The sequence below is a fragment of the Chlamydotis macqueenii genome, chromosome 10 (assembly GCF_036417535.1).
Source record: "Chlamydotis macqueenii isolate bChlMac1 chromosome 10, bChlMac1.mat, whole genome shotgun sequence".
Lineage (NCBI taxonomy): Eukaryota > Metazoa > Chordata > Aves > Otidiformes > Otididae > Chlamydotis > Chlamydotis macqueenii.
Window position 1 is genome coordinate 3,858,269 of NC_141565.1, and position 14,676 is coordinate 3,872,944.

The 14,676-nt window shown below is 44.4% G+C and overlaps 1 protein-coding gene, 1 long non-coding RNA gene and 1 other non-coding gene across 3 annotated transcripts in view; 1 reads left to right on the forward strand and 2 right to left on the reverse strand.

Moving 5' to 3' along the window:
• IARS1 (isoleucyl-tRNA synthetase 1) overlaps positions 1 to 11,972 on the reverse strand; it is a 110,778-nt gene extending 98,806 nt beyond the window's left edge. Inside the window, exons 1-5 of the mRNA XM_086755766.1 lie at positions 10,168 to 11,972; positions 7,332 to 7,451; positions 6,641 to 6,797; positions 6,076 to 6,195; positions 2,010 to 2,092 (exon numbers count right to left, since the gene is read on the reverse strand). Of these exons, the coding sequence (XP_086611892.1) occupies positions 2,010 to 2,092; positions 6,076 to 6,195; positions 6,641 to 6,797; positions 7,332 to 7,450 (479 nt within the window). The 5' untranslated portion in view covers position 7,451; positions 10,168 to 11,972. The remainder of the gene's footprint in view (positions 1 to 2,009; positions 2,093 to 6,075; positions 6,196 to 6,640; positions 6,798 to 7,331; positions 7,452 to 10,167) is intronic.
• Positions 1 to 14,676, forward strand: part of LOC147599458 (uncharacterized) — a 352,989-nt gene that overhangs the window by 36,694 nt on the left and 301,619 nt on the right. The window lies entirely within an intron of this gene.
• LOC147599459 (small nucleolar RNA SNORA84) lies at positions 9,451 to 9,585 on the reverse strand. The gene has a single exon (XR_015259618.1). It is a non-coding gene; the product is annotated as a small nucleolar RNA SNORA84 (small nucleolar RNA).

The window sequence follows — 14,676 nt, forward strand, 5'->3', positions numbered from 1 at the left end:
CTACCATTATTATTATGAATAGTAAAAAAATAAAAAAAAAAAATCCCCCAAAACAATGGAAGATAAAAACACTAGACAGGCCAATATGGTCACAAGGTTACAGTCAACACTGAAATTAAACTGCACTCTCTCCTTCATACTTGGCTGGACACTGAAGTTTTAAAACTCTTTTTTATTGATTAAAAAAAGAACTCATATTAAAAAAACCCAACTCAATATTAAGAGAACCACACTAGAATCTACTGTTCAAATGAACACTCCTAATTGCCGTAAAATGTATCTTCAGTAACACAGATTTTCAGTTTGATGATCACCTAGGTAACAATCTGGGTTTCTTGGGGGGTTTTGAGGGGTTTTTTTTGGTTGGTTGGTTTTTTGGTGGTTTTTTTTTTGTTGTTGGTTGGGGTTTTTTTTGTTTCTTTTTTCTTTTTTTTTTTTTGTTCGGGTTTTTTCTTAAGAGAAGTGTACATTATCCTGTCAAAAGTACTACTGTAACTACAGCTACAGTGCTCTCTTCAGGCATTATCTCCCCTAGCCTTGAAACAGGCATCCCGCATTCCTTTTCCACTCCCCTCCTCCACCCACTCTGTGCAAACACCGGTGGTTCCACCTCCTGCTCCGCTGTGAGAGCAAGCTGGCAACGGCATTGCAACATGCCCCTTCAAGACTTAGAAGGCTTTCCAGAAAACCCAGTTTTTAAAAACAGACTTTAAAAAACGTATTATATGATTACACAGAAAATTAATAGCACCAGGAAGCAAAAAAAGGACAAAACTAAGAGATTGTGTGCTTATATACTTCCTGAAATCTCACTTCACAGAGATTACAGATCCAAAGTTTGTATTTTGGAGTCCGTACCCGAAGTAAGCACCAGAGACTGTAACCTCTGTAAGCCAGGTGAAAAACTAGACATTTTCTTTCAAAGGAAAAAAATACCCAAACAAAACAATACACACACAAAAAAGGCTTGAGCTGCCAAGAGAGACCCTGCAGCTACTTCAAGTCAAGTTTGGTTTTTAAGTAGTCCTTGGAAGGTGCCACTAAGCATTTTTACAATGTACAAAAGGAAGGTTTCTTGTCAGTCATAGCTTTCTCATCATGCAGGGTTTCTTCAGCTAAGTCAGTTAAACATCTGCTCCCTTCCCACCACCTCTTCAATGCTCATTGAAAACTCACTAGCACGTCAGCCCTCTACAACAGCTTCAGAGACATCTAGAAATTCTCTCAATCCTTTATCATAACTATACGTAGCTAATGATACAACTAACAACTATTAGTAAAACTCATATTAAAGACCATCAGTAATACTTCAGGAAGCATATATTTTGCTTTTCAATGGCTTTTTGTCAGCATATGCTCTGCTAAGCCTCTCCCTGCAATTCACCTTGAAATTCTGCCACCTGAAGGACTCGGCATTGCCACTTCTTCATTGTCTTAGGCCAATTCCATCATCCTTAACCTACAAGGTAGTCTTCTCTTTTGGAATTCCACAGTCATCCTGAATGCCAAAATACCTGAACTTTACTTAGCTCTGCGCCAGGAGTCCAAGACAGTTGTCAAACTATGCTGCCAAGAAAAAGATAACAGCAGATTCTCAGCCTCTAAATTCAGGCTTGAAGAAGAGGTTTAGAGTTAAACAGAGTTTGGGTAGTTTGCCCATTTGCAGTTGACAGTGTGAAGAACATCAAGAACGTAGAAGATACAATGCAATTTCCTAACACAAGCAAGGATCACAGAAGCAGATCTTCAGAATTGCTTTTAATTCGACATGGAGCAGCAAGATTTTAGGAGTCCATAAAAGCAATACTGTTGGACTTTATTTTGAAAAAATGCACTATCCTGAAGAAAAAAAGTAGGTCACCTAATTCTTTGCCCATAGTTCATCTGAATTTTGCATGTTTCAAAACAGTTCTGGTGATGTACGGACCAATACACGTTTACAATACTTGAAGCCTTCTTAACATTTCAAATTCATAAAGCATACACGCAATGTATGTAAGTTAACTTACCACACAGACTCCATGAACTCAGGATAAAGAGTCTTATAGTCATTTTCAAAATCAATCCAGCGTCCTAATCTGGTAACGTTGAACTGTTAAGAAGCAAACACACAGATTGAAAGACAACTTAACGCTAAAGATTATAATACGTTTCCAACACTTAGTCTGTAAAACAGCTTGATTTTTAAGTGCGGTGGTTGTGCTGTATCAGTGAAACACATCTGTGAAGTATTTTAGCCTGACAATAGTTCAAAACGGTGTATTTAAACAGAGAAAAATAAGCAAAGAATGAAACCATGAACACAACTGCTTAGAAGCAAAGCCACACAACAGGCAAACTTGTTTAACAGTACTAAACAGAAACGATGGATTATTTGAACTACTCATCAAACAGAAGTGGTGGATCACTCAAGGGTCAGCTGAGGTTCAAATGCCTGAAAATCACTTTTGATTACAGTGATCTTGTTTCCATTTTTAAAATTACTCATTGCAGAGACAGTCCAAATCCAGAACACGTGGATATGCTTTGCATAGGAAAACATGACGTAATTCAAAGACAAAGAAATGCTGAAAGAAAATGATATGTCACAAGAAGTTACCAAAACTATTTCAGGGCCAACTGCCTTCTTTGGCTTCCCAAGGCTGTGACAGGGCTTCCAGACCCACAGGTGTTAGTCCCTCTCTCAGGACAGATTATGGTCACGTCCGTTGGCACAGAATACGAAAACTAACGAGTAATAAGCTAGCTACGGGGTTTCACTTGGACAAGTGCCACCCTTGCTAACTTCACAGCTACAACAGCTACCCTTAGCTCTGCAAATAACCAAGCCCAGAGACACCTGTCCTGATACTGTTACACACAGACCATATGAATGTCAACTAGTAAAGGGAAAACAAAGCAAATGAATTCTCTCACCTCTGTATTTTCACATAACACCTGAGCTCCTGAAATATATCTGTTTTGATTCTGACCTTTCAGCCACTTTGACATTCCACTATCAAGATCCAAAGCACAGGACTGATTAGTACAGGGATTCACAAAGTTGCAGTATTATGTTTGGTCTCAGCACTGATAGATTTTATGCATCCAAGGAGCCTTTTATATTTTTTTAATAAGGTTCCAACATTGCTAGCCTCTCTGGACAAAAAACAACACTATCTCCAACAGGAAAGTTGGGAATTCCTCTCCTAATAGTATCCCAAAATATTTGCACTTATTACTAGTCACATCATAAACAAGATATTTAAATCAATTTTATTACTTTAATTAATAACCTGAAATAAGTGTCTGTGTGTGGAAATACACATACACATGCACAAGTTTATGCATAAAACAAAACATAGAATCCATTTACCAGCCAAAAGACCATCTAGACTATTCAGTACTGCAAAAATACCACCTGCTGAAGATGCAGCAAGTTAAAAGGAACAATCATGGACAACAAAACATGAAGCAGAATTAGTCTTTTCATTTTTATTTTTAAGAGCAACAAAGAATTGTTGATGATATTTTTGAAGTACAAAATCTGAGAGTATTCATGAATGATTGTCTACTTGGAAAAAACAAAAACTGTGCTTTTCATCCAGCCACTTGGTTAGCTTTAGGCCACAGCTATTCTAACAAAGGCAGCTCTAGGTTCTTCGGATACTGGCCATAACTTCAAAACGGTCCTGTTCTGGTTTTGTTTAGTGAGGGGGGCCTAAGGTGGTAGCTTCTGTAGGAAACTGCTGGAAGTCGCTCCCCTTTGTTCAGTGGACTCGGCCGGGCCCAGGGCGGACCCGCTGCTGGCCAAGGCCGAGCCAATTGGTAGCAGAATGTCCCGTGATAACGCCTCTGCCATAATGTATTTAAGTAGGGGAAAACAGGAAAAAGAGGAGGAGAAGATGTGAAGCAGCTGAGCGGGGGGCAGAGAGGGGGAGGCGCGAGCCTCATGGGCCTTGCAGGCCTCACCCTCTGGCCTCCCACCGGGCAGCCAACTGGGCCCAACTCAGCCCGGCCTGGCTGCAAGAAGTGGAGAGGGGATGAGAAGTGAATGAGATGTAAAAAGGATCCTGAGAGACGTCTGCCAGCCTGTTGTGAGGAACGGCTGCAGACGCCAAGGTCAGTGAAGGAGGAGGGGGAGGAGTAACGCGGCTCCTGGCCAAGATTCCTCTGCAACTCGTGGTGACGACCATGGTGGAGCGGGTTGTCCCCCTGCAGCCCATGAAGGTCCACGGAGGAGCAGAGATCCCCCTGCAGCCCGGGGAGGACCCCACACTGGAGCAGGTGGAGGCCTGAAGGAGGCTGTGGCCCGTGGAGGCCCCGCTGGGACAGCTGTTCTGGAGGGGCTGCACCCCGTGGAAGAGATGACCCACGCCGGAGCAGTTTCACGAAGGACAGTGGCCCGTGGGAGGGACCCCACGCTGGAGCAGAGGAGGAATGCGAGGAGTTCTTCCCCTGACGATGATACAGCGGCGTAAAACAACGCGTGATGAACTGACCGCGACCCCCATTCCCTTTCCCCCAGCCCTTGCTGCTCGGGAGGGAAAGGTAGTAGAGATAATGTTAAGCCCGGGAAGAGGGAGGGGTGGGGGGAGGTTATCCTGTTCCCTGTCTCATTCTCCTGCTAATTTTAGAAATAAATGAATAGTTTTCCCCAAGTCGAGTCTGTTTTGCCTGTGACGGTAACTTTAAGGATTTCTCCCTGTCCTTATTTCAAACCTTGAGCTGTTTTTCTTATATCATCTCCTCCTATTCTCTCGGAGGGTGGGGGGAGTGAGAGAGAGACTGCGTAGTCTGGTCCTGATCGGGGCTGAACTACAACAGGTCCCAAGGGCAAGAGGCAAGTGATACTCAGATAAGAAACTGCCATTTTAATCAAAAGGAATACAGCAGGACAGAGAACTGTGATGAGGCAGAATAGCTTCTATATGAGGAAAAACTAAAGAATAAAGACTATTCTGCCTAGAAAAAGAATAGGCAACTGATGGTGAAGATACAGATTTACTGGAAACCATGATATTATAGAAGAACTACAGCTCTCCATACTGTGTATAGGAATGCCTCGGTACAGATCACCGGATTATGAACTCGGGAAAGAAAATTAAAAATCTTTTTGCCTAGTAAGGCCTTGTGCCACAAAAGCTCAAAAAAATATGCCCTGTTCTTCCATTCTTCCTTTCGCGCTTGCTATTGCATACTGTCACTGTAATACAGTGGCACGGTGAGGAAAGCACCTGGGCTACTCCTCAGCTCCATAAAGGCACAGAAGAGTCATCATTTCACAGACTTACCAGATTGACAGCAAATACAAAGTAGTGGGCTAAATGACAGTGGCCACACTGCTAAGGGCAAAAACAAGGAGCATCAGGTTCCATGAACAGGAAGAATATTATTCAGAGTTAAGGGAAAAAAAAATAATAATAAAGAAAGAAAAAAAAACACCAAAAAAAACCCCAAAAACCTGTGCATCTCTTCAGAAAAATATCTAACCCATCTACCTGGAACAGCTCTCCAGCCTCAGAAGTCTGCACAGACCAGTGCTCTCCCTATCACTATACTTATTCATGGGATGCAAAGTTCAGCTCAACATTCTCTTTGAAGACTGAGAGTTTACTCACATCTGTTCTGCTGTTACAGACATACAAGCTATAGTCCTACACTCTGTTAATGAAGACTGAAAAGCGGGGGGGGGGGGACAGAAAAGCAGGAAGGTTAATGCGCATTTCCTTTATCACATCCATTTGAAAACCAAAGTCAGATCTTACTTTCCATTTTCTATGCAAGAGAAGCCACACAGATCATTTGTTCAATGTATCTACTAGATGTTCAATGTATCTAGTTAAGACACTCAGAGCTCCAGGTTACCTTAAAGTAACCTTCTCCTGACACCATCAGAGCCTCTCCCTGTTCTGAGCCACAATGTTGTTCTTTTTGTTCCCCCTTCAGGATCACCAGTGAGAAACACCATAGCTGAAGACGAGATTGAGGCATGTAATTAAATAGAGAGAAGGATGACATTCACCCCAGCTGACAAACTTCTGCACACATACAATTAGAAACGTACAGCAGAATATGCACCAAGTCTTTACTTACCTCCCATTCCTTTGAGTATCTCATCACAATTCCTCTGCACTGCTTGTTGTATTCTTCAATTCCCATCTTCGCCACATCCTCCGGCCCTTTAATGCCTAAGGTCTTGTCAATCTCATATTCCTGGGAGCATTGAAAACAACCAGACAAAAACCCATGCTGTCATCACAAGCTTTCATGGTTTCTCTGGAGAATTTATTTATGTTCTATGCATTCTGATGGGGCTAAAGGGCCTCCTTTATCCTTTTAAGATTTCATGTTAAAGGACAACCCTGGTGGTGGGATTATTTCTTTACTACCCTTAGAAAAAGCAGAAAAATATTCTGAAATACATAACAAATAAACACATCCTAACGAACAGAGTGTCTGGAGAAGGGCAGGTGACCAGCAGGAAGCGCCTGAAACCACCGCACATGCAAAAACAGAACAACACACCAGCCAAGAACTTCCGTTTTTCTTCTAGCAACAAAACCGGGCATAACAGCAATACAAACACGATTGATAAGCAGGTAAGAACACGGAAAGAGGAATCAACAGAAATCTCTGTAGGCAGATTTATTACACATACCACAGGTAAGCCGTGGCAATCCCAGCCAAATCTTCTGTCCACATGAAAACCACTCTGATGAGCAAATCTCGTTACTATGTCCTTAATGGTTCCTGCAAGAATATGGCCATAGTGTGGAAGCCCAGTAGCAAACGGAGGGCCATCGTAGAAGTTAAACCTACAAGACAAGACAACATTCTTAACTAAATCAAAAACTGAGCATCAAGTTTTCAAACAGGATAAGTATATCTGTATGCGTATGCTTCTTATGTCTAACTAGGACAACATCGCTGTCTCTGGTATTATCAGTCAGCACCGTATCATGTTGGCAGCGGGACAAGAGAGAACATTTCAACTCATTCAGTTCCTACCGATTGCCAGTTCTACCAGGATTACTACTGAAAACACCAGCATGCTGCTCCACAGCTGACAGACACAGGAAAGAGTTGTCTGTCCTTACCTGCAGATTTCTATTATAAACTCAGCAAGTGGGAAATTACAGGTTTACTACCACTGTCTGTATGCTGTTAACTCCTTACAAAGTGAAATATAAACATTAACCGACATGGCAGCATTAGCCAAGGCTGCTATCTGCAAAGGAAGCAGCTGTTGTTAACAGAACCAATGGTGGGGGGGGGGGGGGGGAGTAATTACAGCTAAGCCAGCCTTGCATTGTCACACAAAGTTGCTATAGCTTTTAACAGGCACTTACCTAGGTCTATTCTTTGATTGCTTTAGGCATTCCTGGAAACAATTCAGATTTTTCCAGAGCTCCAATATCTTCTCTTCCTCATTTGGAAAAGATATGTTTTCTGGAACTTGTTGAACCATTCTGTCCCAGCAACAACCAAGCAGAGAAAAGGAAATACATATTGAACAGAAGTAAGAAAAAAATGACTTCCCAGATACAATTTATTGTCTTCCAAATCCTTATCTCCAAACCACAGCTCAGTTTTTCAAAGAGCTTGATTTAGTGTAGGCATGGAAGCGAGTACTATATTCTAAAAAAAGCCTAATAATTTTGACAGACTGGCACCAAAGTTTTGTAAGAGGAACAGGATCCTTCATTCACTCAGCTATAGTCGTTCATTTTTTAATTATGCTTTTATTTTTGTTTCTTATAGAAAGCAGTCAAAGGGCAAATTATTTTTTGGTTACAAGTTCAGGTTTGGGGTTTTTTTTTGGGGGGGGAGGGGGAAGTTTCCAAGTTCAAACTGACCTTTCAGCATCAGTTTGTGAACTAGTGAGACTTACTTTAAGTGCAGGAACTAAAACTAGCAAAGAAGAGCCTCCTTTTCACTGACATCTAACTCCTACCGTTTAAAGGTCTAAAACGGTGTTCTTCCATCTAGCTAGGCCACCGTTCTCAGAAACTCCTAAATGCAGCTTCGTTTCAGAGAGCATAGCTGAAACACATTGCAATGAAAGATGAACACGTGGGGAAGAATTTGAACAAACAGATGAGGTAAAAGCTCAAAGACCTCAACTGTGCATTTGAAAAGCTCTAACTTCCAGAGTACCGGCAAAATTACTAGTCTCTTCCTAGGCCTCTTTTTTTTCCCTCTTCAGTTTTACAAGTACATCAGAAATAAGCTACAAGGGGCTACTTGTTGCTTGCCACTTCCCAAAGGTCTTTTTTTATTTGGTGAGTTTTGGCCACAAGAGCCCAAAGCCATTCTTCACTTCTGGATAAGTCAAAAATCACTACAAGCAAAATTACGTACAAGCTTTCTCCACGACACAGCGAAGAGAATCCCCAGCATCATTAGAAACACACAACAGAGCTGCCTAGTGTTCCAGACCTGCAACAAGATTCAAAGGGCTCAAATTTCAACAGAGTGCTACAGCAAGCGCTAAGCAAAAGCTCTGTGGAATAAGGATATTTAAGATAGCAGGCCCATAACAGAAGAACACTGGTTATGAAGGTTATAGCAGATGACTGCAGAGAAGAAAAAGGCTCTCCCACCTCTAACTTTAGTGCTGCTGCTCCTTAGCACTTACACCAGAACAAGACGAGCACTACGTTAGCCTTGAGTTTTGCTTAGCCTTGTAGAATTAGAAGAAATGGCACAAGGACCAAGCCTTCTGATTTACTCAGGTTTGTCAAATAGCAACCATTAGCAGCAACAAACACAAACGCATGAAGACAATACTTCCAGTTACAGCTGACATGTTGCTTGGTAGCTCTAAAATTCCAAAACAATTACTTAAATGAAACCCAGAACATCACAGAACTTGCTAGCTCATTGCTTGAGCCCATATGAAAAAACATGTCCCAAAAATGAAACCTACAGACAAATTCCACCGTTCATACTTTTTTTATTAATGACAGATCATTTCTCCCACTGAGAAACTCCAGTTATCAAATAAGACAAGAAATTCATTGAGAAGCTCGTAACCTGGTACACAGGTGACACAGCAGCTGGACGGGAAATGACAAGCTGCCAATAGATGGACAAGGCCGGGATGTATTCCTAAAAGGTAACCACCAGTCTTAGCGCAGTAAGTTACAGTACAGGCAACTTCTACAAGAGTTTCCATCATCGTACCTCAAAGCACTTAAAACAGCACTAATGAGGCCATGCTGCTTCTCCATAATTTGATCACCACCCCAAGATCACAGTGTCAGACACAACGGAGATGGTAAAAGAATTCAGCTTAAAGCTTACTTCCTCCAAGCCAGCTCACTTGAGAAGAGGACTAAAGATCCGCACATTCTACTTAGATCAAGCTCAGCATTCACAACTTAGTGATAACTGCAAAGCTACTGGCAACTGGCGCAGCTGCCAAGTTCTTGTAATCTAATAAATTAAATACAGGTTTAAGGTTTGGTCTGTAACTGTGACCGGGCTACGGAAGCTGCTCACATAGCACAGACTCCATGCATAAACCACAGTATCACTTTCGGCCCATTTCTACTAACTGAAGCACTGTATGCACACACCAGTGTCCAGTAACCACAGGGCACAAATTCATACACACTCTCATCAACATTACAAAAGAAGTTTATTATGTCAGAAGTAGGAAAAAAGAACTACTGATGAGAGTTAATACGAAACAGTCACTACAGGTCAGTTTTTTCTAGTTACAGAACGGAGTTTTAAACAGATTGACTTAATAAGACAAACCAGACTTTTAAATCTATCTGTGGCTCAACCCCAGCTGAGCAAAAAAGCAAAGACTTCTGTGTTCAGGAAAAGCATAATCAGTTCATAGACAGAGGTTTGAATAATTCCGTATACCTACAGCAAAAAAAAAAGTTCATTACTATAAGCAATCTAGCTATTTTAGATCAGAAAAAAATCAAGGACAACTCTTTACTTTGAACACAGACTGAGTGAAAAGATCACAAATGATGTTACAGAAATGATTATACAAATGCATCTACTAAAATAACACCTTTGGACAACACTCCACATTTACATCCAGATTAGTAAACACAAGGTGGGGTGTTTTCCTGTTTCTCTATTAAACTTCTGCAGACAAAAAGCGCTAAAAGTTTAAGACAATGCACCACTGGGGAATTTTTTTTTTTTAAGTACACTCACTTTTTTCTAAAAAGACAGTAACATTCAATGGGAAAGGTGTCAAACTTTGTAGATTGTACTACAGCAGTCTCAAACTTACGCTGGGCTTCTTATCTAGAACAAAAAAAAAAGAAAAGGCAAGTTAAAATCTGCGTATCTGGGTGTTTTTCAATATTAAGATTTTTTTTTTTATATCCATATTTAACTTTTCAACAATGATTCCATAAAAATGCCACTGTGAATGAAGTGAATCAATATTTCACCAACTTGTTGGACTTAACATACATCACACACATGACTAAAACCAAGTGGATTTCAACATATTACTCATTTGGTTGACTGAGAAACTGAAAAGATACAGAACCAGTAAGAACTACAAGTGTACAAAAGGTATCCTAATTTCAAGGGGTTTTAGGATCAGTCTCTTGTTTTGTTCCAGCCACCTTCTCCCACAAACTATTCTGCATAAGAGACATACGCACAACTTCCCGCCAGAGACGAGGAGGAGCCTCCTTTCTCCATCTGCAGACGCCTTCCCCAAAGCCAAACAATGCGCTGTTTCACATACGCACACAACTAGACTCCCCATTGCTGCCTTTTTAGGTACTGAACTTTGAGGCAAGGCAATTTCTGGGGTAACAATAGTCTAAACTGTTCATCTGATAATCAAAAGTATCTGTTTCTAGCACAGAAGGAAACAAACAAGTTTAAAATAAAAGAAAGGATGGATTGGAACAGAACGCTAAGGTGCAGGAACAAAAGTTGCTTCTGAAAATCTTGTGCTAATGCCTTATACAGGGAGTAAAACTGCAACACTAACCGAAGACCTGAGAATCAGTGAGAAAAAAAACAAACTAATCACACACAGCTGTTTTTAAAATCTCTTTTCAAACTGAATAATCTGGTCCTACGCTAAATAGCACTCTATATAAGCCACCAAATAGTCAGAAACAAAAGAATAAACTTAGTAAAAAAAAAAAAAATTAAGAACTTGAGCAATTGGCTTTCTTCTCCAAAAGGACGTAAAGCTGTGACCCTCACAGTCAGTCTCCTAACACTGCAACATGTAAGTGTAATCACCTCAGGAAAGAATTAAAAACATGGTTTTCTTCACAAAATATTTTTATTTGATGGTCACATAGAAAACTTATATTTACACCCTTATTCCTAGCAGGCTGATCACAGCCTGATTATTCCACTGTTCTGTTTGATGGGTCACGAAACTGAGAAGAATTTTCCTACTGAAAAGTATGCCCCAAAGCGAGCAGCTCGCAAGACTAAACCAGGAAACAAGCGACAGTTCCCGATTTCTAAACAGGTAAGTGGACTCTACTCAAGCTGAGCCTGATACACTTTCCCTAATCCATCCTACAGATACATTGATGTCAACATATCCCCCAAAGCAAAACACTACCCAGAATGGACTACAGCCCACGTGTCTCCCAGCAAGGAGCGTTTCTTTTTATGCTGAAAAGACAATTAAAAGACTGCTAAAACAGTGAGCAGACTCATAAATCAATGCTCTGTTTAGACACAACTACATTTCATACTACGCAAGAACTCAGTTTTGCCCTATCTCTTATGATGTCTTAAGCAAATTTTTCTGTTGGCTTCATACTACCTTAATTAAAAGTGCAAAATTTGTCATTGTGAAAAGAAAAAACACTAGGTTATTTTGAAATAACTTTGAATTATGTCTTTAAAAACATCAGAAACTACTGTCAGCTGAGTCAGCAAACACTGCTGTTACACGCCAACTAAATTTGGCTATAATCTGACAGTCGCTTCCTAAGCATGTCACCAACAAAACTGAAAAAACGCGTTTTCTTCAGGGGGGTGGAGGAACCAACATTTGCTGAAAATTGAAACATCAAATCCATCACAGCTACGTTAACCAGAAGTGAGACTTCCTCAAAAATTCCCCCTCCTTAAGCCGCTGAAGTGGAAAGCTTCAGACACACTGCACGTTACAGGGCATCTTAGGTTCATCGTTCAACTAACTAAGGAAATTAAGCCTTGAGAGGTATTAAGCTCTGCAAGAAAGAAATCGGTTAACCATTACGAAGTGCCGGTTTTAAGTAATCACTAAATTCCAGAAAAAGCAACGAATCCGCACAGCACCCAGGGAAGTCTAAAAGTAAAACATCTACTGCGCAAACATAACGTGACAGGCACACAACGCATCAGTTCCAGCGCCTGAAAGCGCGCTAATAACGCCAAAGCCCAGCAGCGGAGCTGCCAGCGCGGCCGCTTCCTCGTTAACGCGCTGCAGAGCTCCGGGCGGCGACAGCACCGGGCGGGAGCGGGGCGGGCGGGCAGCGGGGCCCGCACCGCGCGTAGGAGCCGCGGCCTTTCTGCGGCCGCACGGCGCGCGCCCGAAAACCGCCCGGGGCCCCGGCGCCGGCCCCCGCCCCACTGACGCTGCCCTCCGGCCCGCGGGGGACGGAGCGCGGATACGGGGGGAGCTCGGGAGAGCAGCCCCGAGGGCCGGGCCGGGCCGCCGCCGCTCACCTCAGAGCCGCCCGTCCCGCAGTGACGCGACCGCGCCCGGGAAAGCGTGACAGGAAGCGCGCGGCACACTGCGGGTGCAATAAGGCGGCCTCCCATTGGGCGCGCCGCTCTCCCGGAAACGCCAATCGGGGCTGCGCGGGGCAAAGCAGGAAACCCTTCCCGCCCTCCCGCCCCGCGCCTTCTCATTGGCCGGGGCCGGCGGGGCGGGCCCCCCCGCGGAGGGGCGCTGGCGGGAGGAGCGGGCGTTGCCGGTTCATGGCCGCGCCTGGTGCCCGCGCCGGGCCCGGTCCTACGGGTAAATGAGACAGAGCTCCCCTCTGCTGCTGCTGCGCTCCAGCCACAGCAAAGTAAACCTCTGCACCGGCTCCCGTACGTCAAAGGAAGCTTAAGAATTTGAAAAAGTATTAATACTGGCTGGCAAGCGTGGCGTTGCGACGCCACAGCACGTTTCGCCCCACCTACGGAAAGCACTGAGAACAGCCGTGGAAAGGCTCTTGGCAGTGAAAAATGGAACTGAGCCCAGGGAAGTGACTCAGGCAGACATGTTCTCTCCAGAATACACACTGCACACCTGAGCCCCTACCCAAAAGAGGTCGTGGGGAATGGAGTTCAGGTGACTAACAGTTTTAGGACAAGGGGCACCACTTCTAAAATAGAAGGAGGTAGGTTCAGATTAGACAGCAGGAAGACATTTTTCCCACTGAGGGTGGTGGAGCACTGTCCCAGGTTGCCCAGAGAGGAGGTGGATGCCCCATCCCTGGAAACATTCCAGGCCAGGTTGGCCGGGGCTCTGAGCAACCTGATCTGGCTGGAGATGTCCCTGCTCCTTGCAGGGGGGTTGGACTGGGTGGGCTTTGAAGGTCCCTTCCCACCCAAACCAGTCTGTGATTCTGTGAAATGTTGACTGGTTATTGACAACGTTGACTCTCCAGTTACCACACGTTCAGATTTTCACCTTGTTGCCTCCTGTATATTTTGTACTTCTTTGGCCTTCACTAGTAGGCAATAATGATCTGTTATCTACATGAAAGCCTACCATCCTTTGTCATGCATGGCATTTAACTGAAACCATTTGGGCCTCAACACTGAACTCATCTTTCATAAACAAATTGATTATAAAGAAGGAGTGAGTAGGGAAGTCCCTCTTATACCTAACAGTGCAGTAGTTATAGAGACAAGAAAAAAAAAAAAAGCAGATTTGAAAACCAGGGGAAATTTGTGGCAGAGGGATCAAGGCCCAGCACGAATAACTGGGACAGTCCCCAAACTGTAAGAATGAATGTATCTCTAATTTCTACCAAAAAAAAAAAAGGGTGGAAAAAGCACCCATTCATCTGGAAAGTTACAGGGAAGAACCAAAACCCCAGAAAGCCTCAAGAGGGGACTCCCCTCCTCCCCCGTAGCCAAATGCCGCTCGAACCTCCTTGCACCCCTGCTCCCCTCTCCGGTACAGGCCGCGCCGCCTAGGCCTCGGCCGGGCCTCAGCGCCGCGCCCCGCCCCGCGCCTCCATGGCGGCGGCTGCGGCGGGACGGGGACCGGGCCCAGCCGGCGGGGCTGTGCCGGTCATCATCGCCGGAGCGGGGCACACCGCAGACCAACCCCACGGCAGCCCGTGTCCTTCTCCGCCCCGAGGCGTGAGGCGGACCCCCGGACCCCTCCTCCCCTCCCCGGGCGTTGAGAGCGGGAAGGCGCGGTCACCCCTCCCTCAGGCACGGGCACCATTTTGTGGGCTACGAGCGGGGGGATCACCCATCCCCGCGGGCGGGGCCGGCCCCAGCCAGGAGTTACGGGGAGCAGGAGGCGCCAGCACGAAGCGCCGCGGCCCTCCAGAGCTTCGTCGCGGGACTCAGAGCGCGGCCGGCCCGGGACGCCCCTTTCTCTCCCGCAGCCATTACCGCCGCCCAGCTCCAGCACCCCTACTCCCCTCACGCGTAGCCTAGGCAGTTTACGTACTGCCACTGCAACGGAGAGGAGGACCACCGCGCCTGCGCTGCGAACCGAGCGCAAACGGAGTTCGT